Below are 27,662 nucleotides of genomic sequence, written 5' to 3'. Positions count from 1 at the left end.
TCCTCTTATATTTGATGTGTTTCCCTCAGTTTTAGTTTGTAACCCGGATTTGTTTTTTTCTCAATCGATTTATGAATTTCGAACAGCGGTATACTACTGTTGCCTTTATTTATCCCTTAGTCATAAAAAAGCTTACTTATGTTTACTGCCAAGTCTCATAAAACTCTATGAAGCTTCGACAAAGTAATTGATATGCAACAAACTTTAACCCAAGACTGTTAGCTGTAAAAAAAAAACTAAGTCAATTTATCAGTAAAATACAGAAAAATGAAAATAAATATGTTTTTAATTTTGCTCTGGATACTGTATTTTGGTCATAAACAAGCTTCTATCCAAATTTCATAAAATTCAATGAAGATTTGACAAAGTTATTGATGACTGAAAAACTTTAACTTCAAACTGAGCTTAAATGTTAACAATAAAAAACTAAGTCCATTTATCAGTAAAATATGGTAAAATGAAACTAAATATTTTCAAAATTTTGCTCTGGATACTGTGTTTTGGTCATTAACAAGATTCTTTCCAAATTTCATAAAAGTCCTTGAGGGTTTGATAAAGTTATTTATGTCTGAAACAACTTTAACCACAGACTGAACATAAATTTTGACGCCGCCAACGCCAACACCGACGACGGAATCTAGGATCGCTATGAATCTAATAAATGTTTAAAAACTTTAACTGCAGACTGAATGTAATGTTAATTGGAAGAAAAAAAAAATTCCTTCTAGATACTAGCATTTGATCATAAACAAGCTTCTGTCCAAGTTTGGTACAAATCCAAAATAGTATAAGAAAGTTATTAAAATTTTAAAAACTTTAACCACAGAGTGAATATGTTATTTCCTGGCAGAAAATCTAAGTCCATTTAAAAGTAAAATACGGAAAAAAACGGATTTATTTTTTTACAAAATTTCCTCCTTACTAGCTTATGATCATAAACAAACTTCTGTCCAAGTTTGGTACAAACCCAGGATAGTTTATTAAAGTTATTATTATTTTTAAAACTTTAACCACAGAGTGAATGTAATATTACCCGGCAGAAAAACTAAGTCCATTTATAAGTAAAATACGGAAAAAATGGAATTTTATTTTTACAAAATTTACTTCTGGATACTATCTTATGATCATAAACAAGCTTCTGTCCAAGTTTGGTAGAAATCCAGGATAGTTTAAGAAAGTTGTTAAAATTTCAAAAACTTTAACCACAGAGTGAATATTTGTGGACGCCGCCGACGACAACGACGACGACGACGACGACGACGCCGACGGAATGTAGGATCGCTATGTCTCGCTTTTTCGACTAAAGTCGAAGGCTCGGCAAAAATCAGGGGCGTGTTTTTTGGTCTCTTCTGTACATCTCCAGAATGTAGTGAAGAGTCCAAAAAATGAATCTGGACTTCTTCTGGAGATATTCTGTAGAAGAAGCAATAAAACAAAAATTCAATTTGCCGTCGAATATAGCAGATTTTTATTTATGTTGGATGACAAAAATGAAGTTTACAACGAAAAGGACATCTTGACTACTGTTAAAGTACTTTTATTCGTGGGGTACCAATTTTCGTGGGGTACCAATTTTCGTGGTTTTCGTGGATGGCTTTATCCACGAATTTAACTGTCCAACGAAATATAATAACTGTTGTCCAATTCCAGACATGGAAAGATCCCCATGTAGGTTTCATTACATGGATACGGTCATATAAACCAACGTACTATGAACTAAATATACATTTTTTTTTTTGTACAATTTCAGACCGGATTTTACCCATTTAATCTTTAAAAAATCTAAAATGTTCGACTGTTAGCATTTTATTACTCATGAGAAATAATTTTTGATCGATGAAAGTCAGATTTCCGGTGATGATATGCGATAATGAAATGTACCTTTTTTACATAATTCTCATACGAAAAAAAAAATACTGATTTCATTTCGGGCTTGCTTTTTTATGTCATAATAATTGATTCTACAATTCAAAATATTATGAATTTGTTAGTAATGAAGGACGAACAAGTGAGTGAAAATGAACACCTTATTTAACAATGCCCCACAAATCATTATAAAACAACATATGGTTAATATCACGAATATTCGATTCTGAAGTCTTCAAATTCGTCATTCGATTTTTGTCTTCAGAAAACTAAAATCCACCAATTTAAGAACCCACGAACATGTAACTTTTGCTGAAACCACGAAAATTGATACCCACGAATAAAAATACTTTCACAGTATACATTTTTTTAAGTAACCAAACTGGATTATTTTTGTATAATGCAAAGATATTGCAGAGTTCTCAAAATCTTTTTTCCCGGGTGATACTTGTAGAAAATCTGCTGGTCCTAACTATTATTTATATTGCAAAATTTCGATGGTCAAAATCTTTGAACCACCACAAAGTATACAAGGTCACAGCGTTTCTCAGACTGTTTATGACTTAATCCGTTGGTTGTGTACTGATTAGTTCTTTAGTTTGGCAGAACAAGATTTATTTCAGTGTTACATTTGTACTTGTAATTTGCTTCGAACAAACTTTCAGTAACTGCAAATACTCTTATTTCGGTGCTTGGTGTCTATTGTCTTAATGTTAGTTGTTTTTGTCTCTCTTTTCGATCTTTTGGGTTAATCTTATTGCAACTGATTTTTACAGTTTGTTCTTATATTGTTCTGTTACACCACTGTCCAAGTTTAGGGGAGGGTTGTGCGCTCACAAACATGTTCAACCCTGCCATATTCTTTATGTGCCTGTCCCAAGTCAGAAGCCTGTATTTCAGTGGTTGTCTGTCTACTCATATTTGATTTTTTTGGTAAATTGTTTTGTTATATATAATTAGGCTGTTAGTTTTTTCGTTTGAATTTTTTCACATTTTTCATGTCAGGGCCTTTTATAGCCGACTACTAGTACACGGTATGGGTTTTTGTCATCGTGAAAGCCGTACGGTTGCCTATAATTGCTTACATTCACTACATTTGAACCTAGGTGGATAGTTGCCTCATTGGCAATCATACTACATCTCCTTAAATTCACATTACATACCTTAATTTTAAACTCATGTTTCCTGAACATGCATGAAATATTTGTCACTAGACGTTGAAAATAAGCAACCAACAATCAATCATTTTAAACTTGTGTTAAATGAAATGGTGAGATGGAGGACAAGAGGATTTTAGATATGGATGTGGTGGCAAGATAAGAGTTGAAAAAATAGGCATAATTAGCGAGATTAAAATGAATAATAAATCAGCAAAAAAATCTTCCTGCCTCCCCCTCCCCAGAATATCAAATAGTCGCCCCTTACTGTTATTGTCCGTGTAGTTCTTATATGTATCCAGCTTATCGTCCCACGGGGATGTCCTACTAAGGCTGTCATACTATAAAAACGTTTATCTCACAGCTCACATTCTTACTAAAGCCTATTAGGGTCACAAAAAAAATTATTTATCTCGTAATTACGAGTTTTGAATGAAATTTAATCTCTTTTTTTTTATTAATTTTTAAGTTAGATAATTTATGTTATTGGCCACTATTAAAACATAAAAGATGATTTTATAAATTAATTGCGTAAAAAGGAAGCGAGGAATTAATTCATATCCGTAAAACACCTCTAAAAAGCCTATATACTATAGCCGATTGACTACATCATGTGTTTGCGTGTCCAAATCTACATTTTAATATGTGCTCATAGACATAAACACATAGTATACCAGAGGTTCAAATGAGCTTGTCACCGGTGTCTGGATAAAACTATTACTATTGCCAAATAGAAAGTTTGTTTTAAATGGGCACAAGAATTTCGGAGGAAGTAAAATACAACTGCCATTGGTTCTATCGAAGAGAACCAGGAAAAACAGAAGAAAAAGTTGAAAGTAGATCCCCTCATGACTAAGTGCTTTTAGAAAGGTTGCGAGTCTTACAAGCATTTAGGCGGGGCAAGGATTCGAACTCTGGTGTACAATAAGAACAGATATAATAACTAATTTACTCTCTTTCTTGTTAGTTATAATAAAATATGCCCCTCTCCCCTCCCCTCAACCGAATGTTGTTTTTGTTTTTGGTAAATTTCATTTATCTTTATCACGAAAATAGTCAACAAAATACGAATTTCGTAAGAAATAAGAAGAAATATAACAATATTTTAGAAATTTATTAACATGTTGGGGGAGCCTTTGCAGTAACAAAAGAAGCTTTTTGCTTTGTTAATGTATAAATGCTACAGCGCAAAGAGAACGGGTTATGAAAACTCATTTATCTTTATCTTATATTACACTTTTGAATTAGCTTGTTATAGGGGACATTTACCCAATTTCGCTCTGTATATATCGTTTACAAAAAGTCGATAAGATTTTCAACTTTTGTACCCAAAAGCAAGGGTTGTACCTCTTGTTAACATATTTAAGGCACCAATTCAATATACTAGTAAAATCCAGTTGGTCGAATAAGTGCTAAACGACCCATTTGCAAATAAAAAGTGTCAGAATGGAAGAGGATTTATTATCATTACCAACGAGGAGGAGGGGGTGCCTTGATCTTTGTCATTGACTACCTAAATATGACATCGCAAGTTCTTTGCATGTATTATATTTTTGATATAACTCCAATATACCGTTAATGTTTGTATGAAAATGATTATATCGTAATTATACGATAGTTTTCTCGTAATAACGCGATAATTATCTCGTAATTACGAGATAAAAACTTCTTATCTCGTAATTACGAGATAAAAAAACTTCTTATCTCGTAATTACGCGATAATTTTCTCGTAATTACGCGATAACTATCTCGTAATAACGCGATAATTATCGCGTAATTACGAGATAAATTACTTCTTATCTCGTAATTACGCGATAGTTTTCTCGTAATTACGAGATAAACATTTTTTTTTGTGACCCTAATAGGCTTTCGTACATTCTATTATATCTGCATTCATAAATTTATTAAAGTTATTTAGACTAAGCGACGCCATGTTTGTTATGTGCCTATGTCGTCTAAACTACCTATTTAAAAAGAAGAGGTAGTAGAGAGCCAGGAGATCTTCCCAATGCAAAAAATCAGAAATGGACCTCTTTTGGCTCACTACTGAAGAACAAAAAAACACGCCCCTGTAGTATTACAGATTTTTAATAGGCAGCATAATGGTCATAATTATAAGGGCACTGTCGATTAATCGACAGATCGCTTATAGTTATCAGCTTGTACATCTGTCTGGCAGTGCGTGTATCATTTAAATCGATTTTGCACTCGAATTCATAATAACTCTCCTTCTCTTTTATGTGCGTAATAAAAATCATATCCCTGAATATAGGAACAATTGTCACCTATTTTCTCATTCATTAATCCAAAAGGACCAATTCATCCAAGAAAGAAAAGACAGGGAAAATACTGATAAGATTTACACGTACGCTTAATACATGTATCTCACCTTCTTAGGTGATCCTGATTGAATAATATGATGAAATTTAAAATTTATGACATGAGAAAAAATTAACTTGGTCAATGAAGCATGAAAATTAGGTCATTGTCATGGTCGTGTAAATCCTGTCAAACGGAAATTTTCAACTTAATAAGATTCTTAAGAGCCAAAATTAGTTGATCTAATACCCAAAGCAGACCGAGACACATAATACCATTTACACGATAATGTATCTGCTCATAGTATAATTAAATAACGCAAGTTTGACCAGTACACCATGAAAATGAGTACACGGTCAAGTTAAATGCAGATTAAACAAAAGCACCCAAGAGTTTTTAAAGATGTGTAGAGTTGAACATCCAGTGTGCATAGCCCTTCTTTTATCATGACCAGGTTTTTATCATGACACCGATTTTGTATTTACACCAACCAGAATCTATTACGATCTTGATATGCGACATTTTCATATAGCGTACTCCAAAACGTTGTCTTCAGCTTAACAAGTCCCAAGTAAACGATGAACGGATATCTAACCAATGGATACAACTCGGTGATCACGTAGTAGTGCACTCGCCTCGAGTGTGGAAGGTTGTGGGTTCAATCCTCGGCTAGATCAAACCCATGACTGTAAAATTGCTGTTTGATGCTTTAATGTTAAGAATATGTCATCTAAGAGTATGAGAAAAACTAGTTGACTCGAAGTCGGAATTAGGTGTCCGTGTAGATGACATGTCTTCCTCTGCACGTTAACCAATTATATCTGTTTGGTTTTCTCACACAATTCTGTTTATATAACAGGCCTATAAACAACTGTCATACAAGAGGAAGATTTAGCTAGCTATGAATCATCGACATGGTTTATAACCCACCAATTACTTCGGAAATTCCTGTACCAAGTCGGGAATATGAGGTGGTTTCCATTCGTTCCGTTGGTTGATCTAGTCAAGCGGTTGTTTTGTGAGGTTTTATACACTTCCCAGTTTTGAATTTACCTTGGAGTGGGTTTTTTTAAATATATTTTTTTCTTTAACCATCAGCCGCTAGGGCGTTAAAATTCTTCTTGGTGCATATGTCGGTCTTGTCTAGTACTGTACACAGCATATATTAATACCTTAATCAAAATAATATCGTTCTTTAATATTCTTGTAATATTTGCCACTGGACATTAAGCAGCCAACAATCCATCGCAACTTACACTGATAATACCACCAATATTTTAGATTCTGACACATAGAATTATTAACCAGCACTGAGTTGATCTTTTAGAGTAAGAACTATTATTTGAAGCTAAATTTCTCAATTGGTTGTTCACAATCTTGTTCATGTTCTCTACTAACGACAATCAGATACAGTGTATTGTGTTTTTTTTTAATGCTTTCAACTGTTTGTACAAAGTTACATGATTTGACCTAATATCTACATGAACAAGCATTCTGAGAGTATTGCATGGCAATACATAGTCCCCTACTGGTTAAAAATTCATTGTAATGGAACAAAATGCTAACTTGATCTTTAAATTGTCATGGTGTAAACTATATAACAAATATCAAATCAATATCTTCAAGCATGACAAAAAAAATGTGTGGAAAACTGATTATTTGCGTGAATTTTCTAAGTTCAAGGTCCATAACTCTGCAAAATAATCATCTGAACCGAACAAAATTCGAACTTGATCTGTAACTTGTCATGGTAAAACTATATACCAAATATCACATCAATATCTTCAAACATACCCAAAAAAAAGTGTGGAAAACTGATTATTTGCGTGAATTTTCTAAGTCCAAGGACCATAACTCTGCACAAAATCATCAGACCGGAACAAAATTTGAACTTGATCTGTAACTTGTCATTGTTAAACTATATACCAAATATTAAATCAATATATGAAAGCATAACAAAAAAGTGTGGAAAACTGATTATTTGTGTTAATTTTCTAAGTCCAAGGACCATAACTCTGCTAAAAATCATCAGACAGGAACAAAATTCAAACTTGATCTGTAACTTGTCATGATAAAACTATATACCAAATATCAAATCAATATCTTCAAGCACAAAGGAAAAAAGTGTGGAAAACTGATTTGCCGGACTGACGGACGGACGGACAGTCAGACAGACAGAGTGCAAACCTATAGTCCCCTTCGACTTCGTCGGTAGGGGACTAATTATCATATGGATATATCTGTATTGAGCCATTGTGCTACATAAAGTAAGATTAAATAGTATCTGCAAGCACACAAATGGTGGCACCAGCATTAAAGCCAATAAAATGTCTAGCCTACTGTAAAATTAAGATTTTTTAAGGTCAATGAACTCAAAACTGAAGTCTCCTCAATGGTGAAATGAAATCTGTCAAATGCAATCGTTCATATGCAATTAGTGTATTCATGCACAAAAGCTTTTCAAACTATTATTTATGATGCATGGTTAATGAAGATCTACATGTATTTTATTCTGAAAATTCTAACCTGACCTCTGGAGGATGGACATTTGATCAATATCTTCAATGTCTGGCAACCAATCATACCAAATATTCCTGACATATAATGTGTGTTTTATGAGGAACCGAACTAATTATGGACACTTCCAGTTCACTGGAACGTGCATTTAAGGCTTACAGCATATACAATGAATCATACCAAAATTAACTACACATACATAAAATATTGTTAACTTGTCATGTAAAATACTGAGCTGAGGAAATGACCTCATACTGAAAATAATCTAACCCTGACGACTGAAGTATAAGAGTTTGAGAAAAATCTTGTCAACTATGCATATGCTGACACAGAAAAGACTATACTATGAACCTTTGTTATAACATGTGATAGAGAAACTCTGGATGTTATGTCATATTTTTATTTATAATAATGTTAACACAGGGTTACAACAAGTATACTTGCTGATAATATACATTATTACACAGAATAAACATGAAACAGTCGAATGTAAATCTACCTTCTGATGATAAAACAACTTATTTTAACAACTGATGATACTTTTGTTACATTAAGACTAATATATTTACAACAACCAATCACTCCAACAAAATTAACCAAGGACCAAAAGTTTTACCAACCACTCTTCTCTGGAAAGTTCAAACCCCTGCCCCTGAATTAGTTGATTAGACAAATGATTTTCAAACTTCTTAAAAGTTTCATAACATAAGATTTGTAATTTCAAATGAGTGTAAACTAATACATTTTCCCTACTCTCACATGAACAGAAATAATGTAAATAAAAATTGTCACACTATCTGTGAAGTTAAGAAGGTTTTCTGTATTGGAACTGGACAGAAAAATCTGTTATTATTACTTCACAATAAAATTCTACTGACTAAAAAGGCTAGATACATTTATTTGGCCTTTTATATTCTGTGTAGGCCCTTTTGGTTTTAAAGCTCTTGAAACATCTCTTATCATTGAAATTTATTATGGAAACAATATTTTGTGAACACAAAAATTAGAAGCTGCAAAAAAAATAGCTCTTCTGATCCTTTGGATATTTTTTTTTTGTATTTGCCTACCATCCCAAGGACCATAAAAGCTACTGTACATGTTCCGCTGCTAAGAAATCAGAAGCAAGGGTTAAAAACAAAAACAACAATAAACCAGAGTGCACATGCTGATATATGGTGCCTGCTCAATTGATTATAACTGAATAATATGTTGACAGTATTCAGCCAGGCAGTCTTGGCAAAAAACATTAGTGCAGACACTGCAGAGACACTCACCAAAATTAAGTTGATGATTATACTAAGTATATGGAAAAAACTTAAAATAAATCAATAGACCAAGAAAATTAAGTCAAGGTCATGTGAATCTGTAATAACAAAATGTACATGTAACATTGATTCTTTTGAACAAATATAGTAGCTCTATATAAAAATAAGGAGATGTGGTATGATTGCCAAAGAGACTATTATCCACCAATGTTCAAATAAAGTGGATGAAAGCAATTATAGCAACTTATATTCATTGTAATTAATAAATAGACCTACTCATAAAAAGAACATTTATTTTTTAACCATGAAAATGAGGTTAAGGTAAAATATCATAAAACAAGAATGTGTCCATAGTACACGGATGCCCCACTTGCACTATCATTTTATATGTTCAGTGGACAGTGTAATTGGGGTCAAAACTCTTAATTTGGCATTAAAATAAGAAAGATCATATCATAGGGAACATGTGTACTAAGTTTCAAGTTGATTGGACTTCAACTTCATCAAAAACTACCTAGACCAAAAACTTTAACCTGAAGCGGGACAGACGGAAGAAAGAACGAAAGGACACACAGACCGATAAACATAATGCCCCTCTACTATCGTAGGTGGGGCATAAAAACCTGTCCATAGCATTTTTTTTCATTTTGCAATAGATAAGATTTTGTTAATGAACATGTAAATACGACTGTATGTCACTGACCTTGTTTACTAGTAAAAGAGTAGTGTAAAATGTACATCAAAGCTATAAAATTACTTAGAATGTATAGGAAAAAACAAAACTTCATTCTTCTAGTTTTCATACATAAATCTTTAAACTAAGAAAATAGATTTTTTAATTGATATTTCATTCGTCATTGTTTAAGGAATCCAATGATGTAAAACAAAATGGTGGTCACTGACTTTGTATTCCCTGTAGAACCAACACAACATACAAACAAAGAAGGAGCTGTCAAATTGACAGGATACCAGTTTTTCTGTCTTTGAAGGTAACCATTATTGAACTTAGGCAGCTTGTAAGACTGAAATTAATGTATTCCTATGTACAAATGAAGGGTGCTTTCAGGCTTGTTTGACTTGACACATTCTCTATGTGCCTGTTTGGACAAAAAGTGCCATTTTCCAATCTATCAAGGACCATTATTCCTGAACAGCAAAAGTGAAAATAGTCCATTTCCAACTTGACATCAATTTTGTAAAAGGTAACAACATATTGAAATTTGAAAAGCATTGGTTGAACAATTCATAAATTATTGCATGGAAACTGTTAACAGTCACAATGTTATTTTAATTATTTTATAATGTCCCACTATCAGATGATAATATCTGAAACTTCTGTTCTTGTTGTTGTTTAATTCTTAAATACTCTAATGTGAATTGAAGTCAATTTAACCCAAAAGATTTTTATATATAAATAACGAAAACCTTCCTAAACCATAAACTCATAAGATTTACTGTACCATGCTCAAGGGTCTGGATGGGGTTTACAGTGTATAGAATACCGTAATAGGCCAATACTACAGTAAAATGGTAAAAAAAATAAAGAAAAGAGAAAAAAAGGCAACAAAGGAAAGAATGGAGAATAATAGGGTGCTGAAATATAAAGCATAGAGAATAATTGGCAAAATATTTAAAGAACAGAGAAAAATGTCCTTATGCTGCAACATCACAAGTTGCAAGGTGGTCAATGACAACGACTGTATTTTATAAAACATCACAATATTTCCCCAGCATTTCCTGCACTGTGCCCATTTACTGTAACTTGACTTTAAGATCAGGTGATCAATCAAACAAGTTTAGCCCCATGACTTTACTAAAACTAATTTGCCTTTTTACTTAATGACATTTAAAAGCTATCTCAATGGAAGACAAACACGTAATTTAAGTTTTTGAACAACTACATTTTTCTGGAAATTATATAAGCTGCTATTATACAAATGTTAGACTCCAAATAAAGGTTAATCCCATTATAGAAATTCCCTACCATGGTAAATGATCATAAACAAATACAGATACAGATGCATGAATAATCTGCAGGTATGTTACATTGAACGTAAACAAGTTAAAATCAACAATTATTAATTACAAATAATATGAAAAATGTGACTATTCTTATCTTCTACATGCATCAACATAAAACAAATGCAGAAGGAAGCTCAAGCCATTCAGCACTACATGTACATTTCTTATAACTAAGCAGTATGGTGTTGATTCAATTTATACTATTGTGATCTTCAATCATGAATTTGTAAGGTTTTCTTTAATACACTGAACAAAAAAACAAAAAAGCCTGAAAAAGTTTAAATCATTAAAAAATGCCTTGAAAAAAGGATGAATTTTCCCAAACCAAATTTGTTACTCAAAGAAAAGGGTCACAATCTCTTTCATTAAGCCTTCAAATGTGCTGATTTTTGGTATACATATGGAAAATAGTTTAAAAAAGTAATTAAAGTTCATGAAATAATTTTTCAATGAAAAATTATGAATTTTTTTCGAAACTCTAAACATGCTTATATTGAAATATTAGAAGACAAAATTTTTGAACAAAAATTAAATCAGATGTGTCGATTTAATAAACAATAAATGGGGAATGTGTCCATGGGACACAAATGATGCCCCCTTGCATATAACATTATATAGGGACATAACTCAAGAACAGTAAAAATGACCCTACCAAAATTCGTACTTGATCTGAGTTTTCTGGTAATAAGCATTGTGTATAAGTTTCATAACATTTAGTTGAGGCAAACTTAAGTTACAGAACGGAAACCAATTCAGCAATTTTTCTATTTGTAAAGGGCATAACTCTAGAACGGTAAAAGTGACACCACCAAAATTCAAACTTGAACTGTGTTTTGGGAAATAAGCATTGTGTATAAGATTCATAACATTTGGTTGAGGCAAACTTTAGAGAACAGAAACGAAAAATTCAGAAATTTTTCCATTTGTAAAGGGGCATAACTCTAGAAAGGTAAAAGTGACGCCACCCAAATTCAAACTTGATCTGTGTTTTGTGGTAATAAGCTATGTGTATAAGTTTTATAACATTTGGTTGAGGCAAACTAAAGTTAGGGAACGGAAACAAAAAATTATGCAATTTTTCAATTTGGAAAGGGGCATAACTCTAGAAAGGTAAAAGCGACACCACCCAAATTCGAACTTGATCTGTGTTTTGTGGTAATAAGCATTGTGTATAAGTTTCATAACATTTGGTTTAGGCAAACTAAAGTTAGTGAAGGGAAACCAATTACGGGACGTACTGATGTACGGACGTACAGACGGACAAGGGTAAAACTTAATGCCCCCGTAGCGGAGGGGGCATAAAAAAACTTCAATCAATATAAATAGTATGTCTATAATTTTTTATTTGATGGGTGATAAAAAGTATTATAAAATTACTCCAAATGGTAGTGATCCTTAATTATTTTGTGCATTACATGAACTTTCAATGTCAGTTAATTTTTTTTTTGAAGTATTAAATAACTCTTATGTAAGCCTTTACAAAAAAAACCCACTTAGAATCATCTGAGATCTGTATCCCTTTCATCCCCAATGCTCAATAACAGCAACAACATAACAGATTGATTGATTGGTGTTTAAAGCCACTTTCAGCACTATTGGCTATTTCTTGGTGATCAGTTTTTATCGGTGGAGGAAGCCAGAGTGTCGGGTTAGAACCACTGACCTCGGCAGGAAAACTTGCAATCCTAGACCATTAAAATTAGAGTCGATCACACCTGCCAAGTGAGGATTCAAACTCACAACCTCAGTGTTGACAGGTTAGTGAACTACTCAGACAACTAAGCCACAGAGGCCCCTACAACAAACAAGAACTTATACTGCTGTTCTGTTTATAGTTAAAAAAAAAAATTCTGCCAAAATTCTGATAGGAGGCCTTTCTTTCTGTTTGCATAATTAAGCGAATATTCATTGAAAGAATTTATATAGATATCAAAATAGCTTTATAAATATCAGAATTCAAATTATAAGGACATTATGCTTAACTTAAATGAAAGGAGCCCTACACCACAATAAAAGCAAAAAAACATAAAAAGGTCTACATATGAGCTTAAACAAAATCAACTTTCTATATGCAAATATTGCCTGTGAGTATATTTAAGATACTAATATAAATCCAATAGTTTGAGGGCAGATTTCAAAAGTTTAGTTGACATTTGAAGTTATCAAAAGATGCTAAATCCACAAACAGTTTGTTCCTATTTGCTTAGACCTCTGTTCTATGACATTTTGTTAATTTCAAAAGCATGCAAATTTGCTTTGTGGTTGGTAATACTGTGGAATCATTATTATACCAATTTTCGTGGGTTTTGTGGGTACAGGTGAACCACGAATTTAAATGTTCAACGAAATACAAATTTCTATAAAGATGTAAACAGACTTTGGCAGAACCACGAAATCACATATCCTCGAAAATGCAAGATTTCTGTAATCCACAAAATTGGTACCCACAAAAATAAATGAATCCACAGTATTTTATTTGTGGGTATTTACTTTTGCAGTTATATCTGTTCTAATTGGAGACTCTGTGAAAATTACTAAAATGTACATTTTTTGGCACATGAAATAAATCATTATCAAAAATTCTGTATAGTTCTACACTTTGAAATGTACTGTGCTACAAATGTAACTTTCTACAAATTTTGGTAAAACAGAGGACTTATTAAATACCAATATACTTTAATTTTGTTTGTTTGGATGAAAACAGTCAGCTTTTGAATAGATTCAGGTCTTTATAAGATGTTCATAAGAGTAGACATAACTTACACAGTAACCCAACAACACATATTTAGTCCACTGTAATACTTAGCTATATATATTGGTTACATACAATATTCAGAATTACAGAATAAAAAGATGATTAATATGCAGTCCTTCAAATGACAATGAAAAAATGTCTACTTAAAAAACTTTTGATTAATACCAACACTAGTATGGCTTTTACATCATGATAGCAGAGTTCAATCAATGATTCCACAAAAATCAGTAAATGGTTCTATGATCCCTTTAAATATTAGACTGATTATGGATGCAAAACAAATTTAATTTTTTTCATTGTCATAATATTATTTGTTAGGATAAATATAAATGAATTATACAGTTATGACATTTTTTAATATTGAATGCATATTCAATGAATCAATGACTTTTTATAAAGGACAGGGCTTATAAGGGCTTTCCTTTGCCTTTTTCACTTTTAATTTCAGACTTGCATTTATGTCTTTTTTAAGCTTGAGGTAATCCATAACAAAAAAAAAAGGTAGTTTATGATCCATGATGTCAATTTAGAAAATGCTTGTGACATCATATAAAAGTCCATGCTACTCATTCAATTTTTTTTAGTGAAAGTCAAACAAGAGTGCACACGCTGAAATGTCTCGCCTTCTTTACTAATCATTGATATTATGTTGATAGTCCTAAATATAAAGCTTTATTACAACTGTCACATAAACTTAACATTAACCAAGTAAACTAAACATTGACCAATGAACCATGAAAATGAGGTCAAGGTCAGATGAACCATGCTAGGCAGGCATGTACAGCTAACAATTCTTCCATACAACAAATATAGTTGACCTATTGCTTATAGTTTAAGAAAAACAGACGAAAACACAAAAACTTAACACTGAGCAATGAACCTTGAAAATGAGGTCAAGGTCAAATAAAACCTGCGTGACTGACATATAGATCATAAAATATTTCCATACACCAAATATAGTTGAACTATTGCATATAGTATCAGAAAAAAAGACCAAAACTCAAAAACTTAACTTTGACCACTGAACCATGAAAATGAGGTCAAGGTAAGATGACACCTGCCAGCTAGACATGTACACCTTACAATCATTCCATACACCAAATATAGCTGACCTATTGCATGCAGTATTAGAAAGAAAGACCAAAACTCAAAAACTTAACTTTGACCACTGAACCATGAAAATGAGGTCAAGGTCAGATGACACCTGCCAGCTAGACATGTACACCTTACAATCATTCCATACACCAAATATAGTAGACCTATTGCATACAGTATAAGAAAAACAGACCAAAACACAAAAACTTAACTATAACCACTGAACCATGAAAATGAGGTCAAGGTCAGATGACACCTGCCAGTTGGACATGTACACCTTACAGTCCTTCCATACACCGAATATACTAGACCTATTGCTTATAGTATCTGAGATATGGACTTGACCACGAAAACTTAACCTTGTTCACTGATCCATGAAATGAGGTCGAGGTCAAGTGAAAACTGTCTGACGGGCATGAGGACCTTGCAAGGTACGCACATACCAAATATAGTTATCCTATTACTTATAATAAGAGAGAATTTAACATTACAAAAAATCTGAACTTTTTTTTCAAGTAGTCACTGAACCATGAAAATGAGGTCAAGGACATTGGACATGTGACTGACGGAAACTTCGTAACATGAGGCATCCATATACAAAGTATGAAGCATCCAGGTCTTCCATCTTCTAAAATATAAAGCTTTTAAGAAGTTAGCTAACGCCGCCGCCGCCGCCGGATCGCTATCCCTATGTCGAGCTTTCTGCGACAAAAGTCGCAGGCTCGACAAAAATGCAATTTCTGTCATTCTTTTTTTACAGAAAATGAAATTTATGCTATCTATCAACAGTAAAATCTATGAATATGCGTAACAGTTGAAAAATCTAGCATTTTAAACTTTGCACTGTTATATTAATTATCATTAATGCATAAATCATCTGTTTTTGTGATACATGTATAACAGTGTTCAAATCATTGATGCATCTTTTTACACAATGAGAGTATGAAATCAGCCTCTGGAATAAATTACTGGGCATATCAGCAACTTCAAGGCTTGAAACATACAATATATTATATAGATGACCAATGAAGGGTTCCTTCAACGTTGTACTCTTGATTGAACTCTTTTAAACATGTCGGTGGCAAAGAAGCCAACATTTAAAACCACGAATATCTTACCAAGTTAAAGTATCATACATATAATTGTTTAATAATAGATGGTTGAAGAAATCTATGCTGTATAATTAGAAAATAAAAAATACATTTGTTTACAGAATTTCCTCACTATTTGGATCTTTAGTTTCAATGTTGTTCTGGTCTGAGGTATTCAGTGCTATTTTTAGTTGATCTCTCTCTGACAAATGGTCAAATATACTTTTTCTACCCACAGTATCTCCATCATGTCCATGTAGTACTTCATGTATGGCCAACATTACAGACTTATCATTATCTTCATCATGACTTTCATCCTCATTGATGCCAGTTTTTATTGGTTCTTCCTCCAAATCTGAACTATCATCAATATCAATTATCTCTTTTCTCTCTAAAGACTTGTCTTCTTTGTTACCAATTTCAGTTTCTTTCTGACTTGATCCAGATTTTGTCACTGGTGTGTAGTTTAACTGATCCCTTGCAATGATAAGTCTTTGATGTAAAGCATCTTTGATATCGGTTTTTAATGGTTCTCCCTCAAAATCTGAACTTTCATCCAAATCAATTCTTTCTATTCTCACAGGAGATTTGTGTTCTATGTTAGTAATTTCAGATTCTTCCTGACTAGTGTCTTTTTCTTCCTCATTAGACCTTTGATGGAGAGGTTTCTCAATATGCTCTAAACTTCTACTTGACAGGCTTTTCAATGATTGATCTATTTCATCCTTATTCAGTGAAGTGTCAGATTGGCTTGGACTTTGTCCTCCATCATTTTTACAAGAGAGACTGACACTGGACTTTTGTTTAGATCTTTTACTTTGTAAGTTTCCAGGAAGAAGAGGTATGGGATGAATGAACATTTCCTGTTCAGTTGTATTAATATTCACTGCGTCAGACAACGACTCTTGTTTAATTGGATCACTTACCATTATATTTGATTCAGAATGTTCTTTGCATTTCTTCATCTTTCTTTTATTTATTTTTTTGTTTTTCGTGGCATCATTACTTGTTTGAAAAAAAAGTGCAATCTCATTTTCTATTCTTTTATCCATTTCTTCATCTGTCATCTGAACCTGATCATTTTCACTTGAAATATCAGTTGTTCTCCTCCTTTTCTGACTTTCTTCATCAGGTTGTGCAACTTTCCTCTTCACAGGCTTTGACTTTCTTTTACTAATTGTTCTCCTTGACTGATCCTTATTTCCTTTACCTGCAGTGCTGCCCCCTGTTGTTAAAAAATGTTCTGTTTTATTTACAGCTGTTGATTCAAAAACTGATTCACAAGGTTCTTTTTTAATGACAACAACCAATTCATCTGGTTCTTTGGACTTCATCATTAACTCGCTATATTCTTTCAGTTTTTTAAGTCTTTCTCTATTCCTCCTTTTTTCTTTCCGTGTTTCTGTTTTAACTGCCAGAAGTGACTCCACAGACTCAGATTTCTTGTCTGTGCTATGACTAGGTTCTGAATCCTGAGAATTTGGAGTTGATGGTAAAACTGTTCGCTGACTATATTGAATCCCTATTTCTGTCTGGAACTCCTTGGGCTCTTCATTACCTTTATGATGTTCCCGACAGTGTCTTAGCACACTATCTCTTGACTGGTATTTTCTATCACAATATGGGCAAAAAAACATAACAGCTGGTTTCTTCACTGCAGGAGTAACTTTTTCTGTTATGAGGACCTCTGGTAGTTCAGCACCATTATGTTTTTTCATCAGATGTATTTTCAGACTATTTCTGTATCTACATTTTGTCCCACAGAGATGGCACACAAACACTGAATCAGGTATAAAATCTGGGGTATTGGTTCTTCTATCTTTATACCTCAACTTATGAACATCTACAAAAATAAATCTTATAATCAAATGTATATCTACTCAGGAGAAAGACTGGGACCAATATATGTTTGGTATGAAATGACATAAGAACAATAAAAATATTTTATAATATTGTTTTTAGTGCTCTATCTTTATACCCCAGATAATCTGCAGGAGAAAAAATACTTCCACAATAAATCTCTTTATTTGTGGAAAAAATTTCACAAAAGTTGTCTAGTAAATGAAAATATAATATTCATTAAAATCCAAGAAATCACAGCATACATTCACAAATCTTTTTAATTGTACACTCCATAAATACGAAAATTAACATCAGCTTGTATGATAGTCAATTCATTATAAAATCATTCGGTTAATGAATGCTTTACTGAGGAAACACAAATTGCTTCAATCCACTTCATTTAGACTCTAGTGGATAGTTGTCTCATTGGCAATCATACAACATCTCAGTCATGTTAGTTTACATAGCAAAATAAACTGATGAAATAGATTCCAATTTAGTTATTTAGGCCGACAAATTTTCATTCAACAGTCCTTAAAGTGTTGTAAGGTATTATAGGATACTATAAATAAATACCTGCATGGATCTTCCTCATATGACTGCTTTTGCTGACATAGGCAAAACGTCCATAGAAAACTAGACCACAGTAATCACAAACTTTAGTATCAAATTCTGACGCTAAAATAATAAAGAACATGTCTGAAGTTCATTAAGTTTAGTACAATATATGACCTGAGAACACAGTTATCTCGTAATGCATTTCTTTAAATTAAAATTAAAATTAATTCAAATTCTGTATAACTGTTATCTTGAAATTTCCTAAGTCCAAAGCCCATAATTTCGGCACAAATCAGTGGAGAGGAACCAGACATAAGCTCAATCTGTAACTCATCAAAGAAGACTCATATACTAACTAGAGGATCAAAAGAGCTTGTGTTGCTCACCTTAGTCTATGTGCATATTCAACAAAGGACACGCTCCAACATTGTAGACAAGAATAGTATTCATGACAAAAATCTTTACTTTGTTGATCTTGTATTGCTGATCATTAGTCTGTTTAGTTTCTCTCTATTTTCTTTAGTTTTTGCTCAAAACACAAAAGAGGGTAAAAAAAAATCCTTATTTAAGGGCAATCACTCCTATATATACAGAGTGACAGTCTACTACCTATATTGGCAAAATTTGACTTGTTAGTAGATCTTGGCTTCCTGATCATTTTTGTGATTTAAAGTGTCTATTTATCTATTATAATTTTTATCATGTAAGGCAAAACACATTAAAAAAAATGGTAAAAATCGTCATTAAAAGGCAATAATTCCAATAAGGAGTCGTCGGACAATTTTCTCTATGTGTCTTAATTGTAGATCTTGTCTTCCTGATCATTTTTGCTGATCTAAGATTCTATCTATCTATTATAATTTTTAAGATATAAGGCAAAAACGCAAAAAGAATGGTAAAAATCATCATCAAAGGGCAATAACTCTAATAAGAAGTCGGCTGATGATTTAGACCATGAAATACTTATTTGTAGAACCTGTCTTGCTGATCATTTTTGCAATTTAAAGTTTCTCTTTATCTATTATAGTTTACAAGATAATAGGCAAAAATGAAAAACAAGAGGCTCTCAAGAGCCTAAATCACTCACCTGTAATTTTTTGCTTAAATCTTTCATAACTGATTATTTTTGCTTTTCAATATATATTAATGAGTGGCTTAAAAATGCCATTTAAATGTTCTTTGTATCAGTCATATTTTCTTCAAAAGCAAAAAAATGCATTTTACCCCTATGTTCCATTTTAGCCATAGTGGCTATACAAGGAAATAAAAAACAAAATTTATACTAGATACTCTGAAACTCATTCTAACCCAAGTTTGAAATTGATTCAGCAGTTTCAAAGGAGAAGATTTTTTTAAGTAAGCAAACTAGATGAACAAATTGTGAAAAATTGTCTTTAAAGGACAAAAACTCCTTAAGGGGTCAATTGACAATTTTGGTCATAGAAAACTTATTTGTAGATCTTACTTTGCTGAACATTTTTGCTGTTTACAGTTTATCTTTATCTACAATAACATTCAAGACCTGCTCTAAATACTTTAGTTTTTGAGATATAAGTCAAAAACTGCATTTTACCTTATGTTCTATTTTTAGCCATGATGGCCATGTTTTCTGAGGAAACAGAAAATAAAACACAAACTTTATTCTAGATAACCTAAGAATCATTCAGCTTAAGTTTGGTTTAATTTGGTTCTGTAGTTTCAGAGGAGAAGATTTTTTAAAATTAGAAAACATGATAAACAAATTGTGTAAAATTGTCCTTAAAGGGCAATAACTCCTTAAGGGGTCAATTGACAATTTTGGTCATATAAACTTATTTGTAGATCTTACTTTGCTGAAAATTTTTGCTGTCTACAGTTTATCTTTATCTATAATAATATTCAAGATAATAACCGAAAACTGCAAAATTTCCTTAAAATTACCAATTTAGTGGCAGCAACCCAACAATGGGTTGTTAGATTCATCTACAAATTTCAGGGCTGATAGAACTTGACCTAATGAACATTTTCCCCATGTCAGATTTGCTGTAAATGCTTTAGTTTTTGAGATATAAGCCAAAAACAGCATTTTACTCCTATGTTCTATTTTTAGCCATGACGGCCATTGTTTTTTGACAAAACAGAAAATAAAACATAAACTTTATTCTAAATACCCTAAGGATCATTCAGCTTAAGTTTAGTTGGAATTGGTTCAGTAGTTTCAGAGGAGAAGATGTTTGAAATAGTTTACACCAGACGGACGACGAAGGACAACGACAGACGACGACGGACGCCAAGTGATGGCAAAAGCTCACATTTCCTTTGGAAAGGTGAGCTAAAAATGGTAAAATTTGTTATATAAGGGCTATAACTCCTATCAGAAGTCACCTGACCAGCTGACAGTTTTGACGTATATGGAAATTGGTAGAGCTCATTATGTTGAACATTTCTGCCCCTGTCAGATTTTATCTATTTAAAATGGTTTTCAAAATAATAGACAAAACTTGCATTTTACCCCTATAATTGTTCTATTTTAGCCATGTCAGTCATCTTGGTTGGTAGGTGGCATCATCCAACACATTTTTTAAACTAGATACCCTGATGATTGTGGCAAAGTCTGGTTAAATTTGGCCCAGTTTCAGAAGAAAAGATTTTTGTAAAAGTTAACAGACAACGACAGACGACAAGTGATGAGAAAAGCTCACTTTGCCCTTTGGGCCAGGTGGGCTAAAAATGTGGAAGTACTTTTATTCGTGGGTATCAATTTTTCATGGTTTGAGAAAAAGTTACATGTTCATGAGTTCTTAAATTCAAGTGAAGAATTTGAAACCATCAGAAAAGAAGATTCTTGAAAGTAATCCTGATGATCATATGTTGTTTATAATGATTTGTGGGTCATTGTAAAAATAAGGTGTTCATTTTCATGAACTTGTTCCTCTTTCATTACAGACAACATTCATAAAATTTTTAATAAAATAATTGGCTCGGAAATAAGCTGATTCATTTATGTGTAATAAAAAGTGATGACACTTATCAACCCCAGATCAAATGTTCAACTGATCATCAAAGATGTTAATTGGGCATAAAAATTTGCTACAAATGTATTTTGAATTGTAGGATTAATTCTTATTGAATAAAAAAGCCTAATATGAATTTTTTTTTCATTGCATATCCTCACTGAAAGTCTGACTTTCATCAATCAAAATCAAAATTAATTTTTCATGTCTCAAGTTGTATATATAGTTCATAGTGCATTTGCTGATATTTGATGTATTCTCTAGATTGCCCGTATCCATGTAGTCAAACCTACATGGGGATCTTTCTATGTCTTGATTTAGACAACAGTTGTTATATTTTGTTGGACACTTAAGTTCGTGGATAAAGCCATCCAGGATAACCACTAAATTTGGTACCACACTAATAAAAGGACTTTCACAGTAACTGGGTTTTTTTTCACAAAATGTGAAGACATTTAGAAAAAAAGTCTGTATAACTGCTATTTTCATGAAATTTTCAAAGTCCAAAGCCCGTAATTTCAGCAAAAATCAGTGGAGTGGAACAAAACGTAAACTTGATCTGTTACTCATTATAGTAGACTCACATACTTAAAATCAGCTCAATATGTGAAGGCATTTAGAAATAAAAGTCTGTATAACTTATTTTCACGTAATTTTAAGTCCAAAGCCTGAAATTTCAGCAAAATTCAGTGGAGTGGAACCAAACGTAAACTTGATCTGTTACTCATCATAGTTGACTCACATACTAAAAATCAGCTCAATATGTGAAGGCATTTAGAAAAAAAGTCTGTATAACTTATTTTCACGAAATTTTCAAAGTCCAAAGTCCATAATTTCAGCAAAAATCAGCAGAACGGAACCAAACATTAACCCAATCTGTAACTCATCATAGTTGGCTCACATACTAAAAATCAGCTCAATATATGAAGGCGTTTAGAAAAAAATCTGTATAACTGTTGCGGAATGACAGAATGAATGCATGACGGATAAGGGTAAAACTATATGGCCCCGACAGCTTTGTTGTGGGGCCATAAAAAATAACACCTGTTATATTTCAAAAAAGATTTTAACAGTGTAGTGTACTACATTTAGGACAAATTATGGAAAAGTCTACCAGCTCTTACTCAAAATGTGGATAATTCCATGTTAAGGTTTTCAAACATGTCCCAGACATTGCTGATATAAACCTATGACATAAGTTTCATAAAAATATCGAAACATTGTTTACATGAGAGCGCTAACAATGTAATTTTCCATATAATTAATATTTCCAAGGGCATAACTCCTATAAAAATTGTTGGTAGGCACTGATTTTTGAACTTGTCTGAAACAATGCTAATATAAACTTATGATATAAATTTTATAAAAAACTGGCAAGAAATGTACATGTGAGAGTGCTAACAAGACTGATCAGAAAGATGCACGGACAGACAGACGGACGCCCGGTATTTCTATGTCCCCTGCAATATGTGGCGCAGGGGACAAAAAAGTAAATCAATTGTAATTATATTAATATAGGATTTGTAACATTAAAATTTCTATCCTTCAGCAATATTAAAATGGTCTGAAAGGTCAATTTACTCTGAAACTAAATCTAGATTTATTTATGATTCATGCAATTTTATTTAGATTGTTGTGTTATCTTCTCATAGAAGCATGCATTTCTGTGTTATACATGTATGTGACAAACATTTCATCAAAAACGAAACTTGTATGGGATAAATATGCCACAATAAGAAAGATGTACATGTACATTAAATCAGTGGAAAAAACCATCTAGTTTCAAGTTTATTCAATTAGTGTTTGTTCATGATGTAAAATAATTGAATAGTTCAGCATAAAAAATCTGTACCTGCTGGTTGATTTGGCATATATTCTCTTACATGATTTGACATTGTTTGTACATTAATGACTATCTGAATACTAATGTTATCATGGCTATTGTGCTGTGAATATTTGTTCAATGTATATATTATATCAGTTGTATTGCTAAGTTATGAAAAAGGTTTTTATAATTACTGTACTTTCATCCTTTATACATGTTATTAGAAACTTTGGTAGCATCTGATTTTGTAAGATTTTATCATAAATCTTAAGTGTATATAACTGAAAACCAAAAAAAAATCTGAATATTCTTGGCATGCTTTGTTTTATGACCACTTTCAATATTGTTTAACCTGCTGTCTGTTATAAATATTTAATTTTTCTATATCTTCTATAAATTTACTTTATCATTTTAAAATTAATATCACTGTTGCTTTTGTTTCAATTATGTAATTTACCGTATTTTTAGCATGTTTATAACTTTTAAAATGATAGAGGTAGGCAGTTACTTCAGTGCCTGAACAGACTACATTTTAAACATGTTAAAAGTATTTTCAATTTAATTGAAATTCAATGTGATTCTAATATGATAATATTATACAAATGTATCTGTATATAATTAATAACCATATTTTCAAAGGACTTAAGATCTAACACTAAAACATATGCATTATGAGCGTGATCTATGCACCTGTTAAATATTCTGGTTTTTTTCTTGTAGATTCCTCATGATCACTAGACATCTCTGTAAAATTTTGGTCATTGCTACTTTCTTCTGTCTTTGACTTCATCTGTACATTTGAAGTTTTACCCATTTTGGTTGGAAATTTTATCTCTATTGAAAATTATCTGCATAAATAATAAACATATGTGCATTATTAAATTGTTCTCATAGTGTGTAGAGGAATTCACAGGATAATATTCCCTCCCTGTAAATGGGCTTTGGAAGGAATAAAGCCTTCAGATCACCTACAAAGGGATAGTTACATATTCCTGGAACAAAATGAAAAAGAAAAGCTTGTTTATGATTTATCTGCCTGACAATAGATCTAAACAATTATGATATGAAAATAAAAATGATCTCCCAACTACTAATTCTGGATCTGACAGTAATTCCTGTTTTCTATATAGTCCTTTTCAACATGTTCAAGTCCAAATAGGCTGTCAGATATCAAAGCAATCTTAAGACTATTTTTTCCAAGACTAAAATATCGTTAGTATACCGGATTAACTGTTAAAGAAGAGAGGCAAAAGATACCAAAGGTATATTCAAACTCGATAATTATATAACAAACGGACTATGTCAAAGGCATGGCAAAAAACAAAAAACGACGAAAAGACAAACAACAGTACGCAAAACACAACATACAAAACTAAAGACTGAGCAACACAAACCCAAACATAAACCAGGGGTGATCTCAGGAGCTCAGGAAGGGTGAGCAGATCCAGCTCAACATGTGGCACCTATCATGTTGCTCATGTAAGTATAAACACAGTGATGTCTAATTCAGTAGGTCCCATTTAAGGAAAGAGGACAGGATTGTGGTACAACAATTGGAACATATATCCGTCATCATCTGTGAAACAGATATCATATAATGATCAACCAACTACTGATGATGTCTGCAAAATGTTTGAAGGGATGATTTCAACTTCACCACTTGGAACTCTTGGTTCAATAGCTTTCTTGTAAGCAGCAACCCTCTATCAAGGAAATCATGATAGGAAATGTAAGCTATGGAATATCATATCAACTGGGAGATATATACTTTATTTGCAGGTTGTGCTGGTATGCATCTTGGCCAAGGGTGGAGAGGAGGGGACTGGATCGTAATCCTTGGCTAGTGAAGATGGCTGGAATGTTGCAACATAGAAATGGAAAGTTCACAATTGGGAAGCTGAAATCATCTCTTTGGTCGTAAAGTTTTGTTCTCAAGTTCTCAACCGAACCACATGGTAAAAATTATCACTGAACTTTACCTACGTCTGAAATTGTATTACAATGTATACTGATTGAATACTTTAGTGTCAATCTATGCATGATGTACTATCATGATTTGTATGCCAGCTGACACATTTTCAAATGGAAGAAAATGCTAAAATCCCGTTGAGAAAAGCAATTATTTACCAATGAGTAATAAGTTCACCACACTGATATAAAGCGTCTTCACTATAAATCCTGTATGTCACATGCAATGACTACGTTGATTTTACCTTTTTCACTTAATACTTCATCTGCTGATATATAATGTGACTGTTACATGTATGTGTACATTTAAATTTATTTAGCTATGTTGAAAGACATACATACATGTAACTGCAAATTATAAAAATACAAATTGTTCAGTCCCTAAGAAATCTGTTAGATTTTCCTCCCCCTTTTTACAAAATTGTTGCAAATTGGTTACATGTGCAATTTGGGTACTGTGACTTACATGTTAATATAAGGAGGTATGGTATGAGCTGTTTGTCATGTAAACACATAAAGGCAAGCTAAGGATGTAAACAATAACTGGTAATCATATGGCCTTCAACAATTAGAAAAACCCAAAACATATGTGTTTATTAGAGTTGGAGGAGTACAAAGATGTGGTTGTTTGTATTTATAAATATATGCTATATCAATCTGACTAATCCAGATTTAATTTAAAGATTCTTCTATTTGAGGAAGTCCACTTAGCTAAACATGATGATGATGATGATGATGGATGGCTGCTTAAAGTCCAGCGGCAAATTAATATGCATAGTCAGGAGAACATGTTAATGTAATACTGCTTTGTACTAGACCGACATGCTGAGCCGGATTTTTAACGTGCTAGTTTACACGGTAACAGTCCTCAGAAAGACATGTCACCTTACCAGGACACATTATTCTGATTACGAGCTGACCTGTCTTTGCTCTCACTCCTTAATCATGTTAATGCCGCATACTTAGCGGAGAAGCAGCAAATTCCAATTTTAAAGTCTTTGGTTTGACCAGGCCGGGGTTTGAACCCATGACCTCCCACACTCAATGCAAACACGCTACAAAGAGTCAGTTAGCTATACATGATGGTTCGTATCAGAACTATAATGAGTTACAGTACTATGGACTCGTCAGAATCGACAGGGATTCACCATTTCAAAAACAGAAGAGTCCCAGAACTCTCTATCAAAATATCCTAGTGAGAATCCTGTGTACAACAAATTATGTACCTGTGCTACAAACAAAGGGTTTGCCAACCAATTTTCCCCTAAACCAATCTAAACAATAATTACCATAAATTATGTTAAACTTTTAGTCATCTTTTCAATAGTAGCCTTGTGATATCAAACCTCACTCAGCTGATGCTTAATAACATGAAAATTTATTCAACCTGTTGTAAACAGGTAAACAGTGATGCCGCTTGTAAGACTGGAGTTACCTCCCATTTAAACATCCATAAATTAAGGAATTTTTCACATATAAGAATTTTTGAAATATCATTATGCATGTAGAAGGAAATAAATTATGCTTTTCTTTTAGATTACATTTGATACCTGTTAGTATTTTGAGCATGAGCTCAAGCAAGTAAAATCTGCTTTGATTAATTACGATCCCTAGCGGGTAAGGGGAAAGAAACAACTTTCTCGATGTCAATAATTCTATTGATTTTCAAATCGCGTCATGATCCGTCAGGCGGGTGACTTAAAAAAACTGCTTGGTGGATCAGGAACATATATTTATATTGACGTTAGATATACTGTTCCCAGGGTGGATGGAGTGCCGGAGTTGATTCTATTTAAAAAAAATCTTAAAATAAAATGCATAAATATGATTATGTCACGGTTTGTCCGTCTCACTGTGAAATAATAGTCCCAGGTTTACAGAAGAAAGACTGATGCGGATCCATTTTGAAAGGGGGACTAGGCAAAGAGGGTGGTAAAAGGGGGGGTGCTTGCACGGAAAAAACGTGAAATAAGACATAATTTCACGTTGAACGTCATGAACGTTGCACGAAAAATAAAGATTTTTGTGAACCTTTTGTGAGGTTGAGGTTGAGTCACTGTCTTCTTGTATATATAAACTCTCTGTTTTACTTGTTATTCCCGATTTAGTATACACATTTATGATGTAAATGGTTTACGGCTTTTAAAAAAGTATTTCTTGACGATCCCTGCCAAGTATTTGAATTTTATTTGAAAAATACCGAGCACGCAAAATAAGCTTTTGAAAATCACGATGCACGTAAAATTAAATAAGCAGAACACGTTGAACGAGGCACCTGTCTTACACGACTGAACGTTAAATAAAAAAGTAAAAACACGTTGAACGTGAAATAAAAAACGGCGATCACGTTGCACGAAAATAACCCTTTACCACCCTCGGCAAACGTTAC

The 27,662-nt window shown here is 32.7% G+C and overlaps 2 protein-coding genes across 2 annotated transcripts in view; both read right to left on the bottom strand.

The window, feature by feature from the left end:
• LOC127701643 (heat shock 70 kDa protein 12A-like) overlaps positions 1 to 27,662 on the bottom strand; it is a 66,724-nt gene that overhangs the window by 9,162 nt on the left and 29,900 nt on the right. The gene's annotated exons all lie outside the window — the stretch shown is intronic.
• On the bottom strand, positions 8,246 to 26,889 carry LOC127701642 (transcriptional regulator ATRX homolog). The gene is made up of 4 exons (XM_052205625.1): positions 26,824 to 26,889; positions 23,996 to 24,153; positions 18,506 to 18,607; positions 8,246 to 17,930 (listed from the first exon to the last, which is right to left on the bottom strand). Exons 2-4 carry the CDS (start codon positions 24,117 to 24,119, stop codon positions 16,204 to 16,206), a joined length of 1,953 nt encoding a protein of 650 aa, XP_052061585.1. The 5' UTR covers positions 24,120 to 24,153; positions 26,824 to 26,889; the 3' UTR covers positions 8,246 to 16,203.

The sequence above is a fragment of the Mytilus californianus genome, unplaced genomic scaffold (genome assembly GCF_021869535.1).
Source record: "Mytilus californianus isolate M0D057914Y unplaced genomic scaffold, xbMytCali1.0.p SCAF_5, whole genome shotgun sequence".
Classification (NCBI taxonomy): domain Eukaryota; kingdom Metazoa; phylum Mollusca; class Bivalvia; order Mytilida; family Mytilidae; genus Mytilus; species Mytilus californianus.
Note: the sequence above shows the minus strand (reverse complement) of the source record. Positions and strands in the feature narration are given on the sequence as shown.

What these genes read in the sequence shown, in the direction of transcription:
- LOC127701642 (XM_052205625.1), bottom strand. Translation starts at nt 24,119, where the DNA reads ATGGGTAAAACTTCAAATGTACAGATGAAGTCAAAGACAGAAGAAAGT. An exon ending in AAAACCAGAATATTTAACAG is followed by an intron (nt 18,608 to 23,995) that starts GTGCATAGATCA and finishes TTATTATTTTAG; the next exon opens with CGTCAGAATTTGATACTAAA. An exon ending in TATGAGGAAGATCCATGCAG is followed by an intron (nt 17,931 to 18,505) that starts GTATTTATTTAT and finishes TTATTTTTGTAG; the next exon opens with ATGTTCATAAGTTGAGGTAT.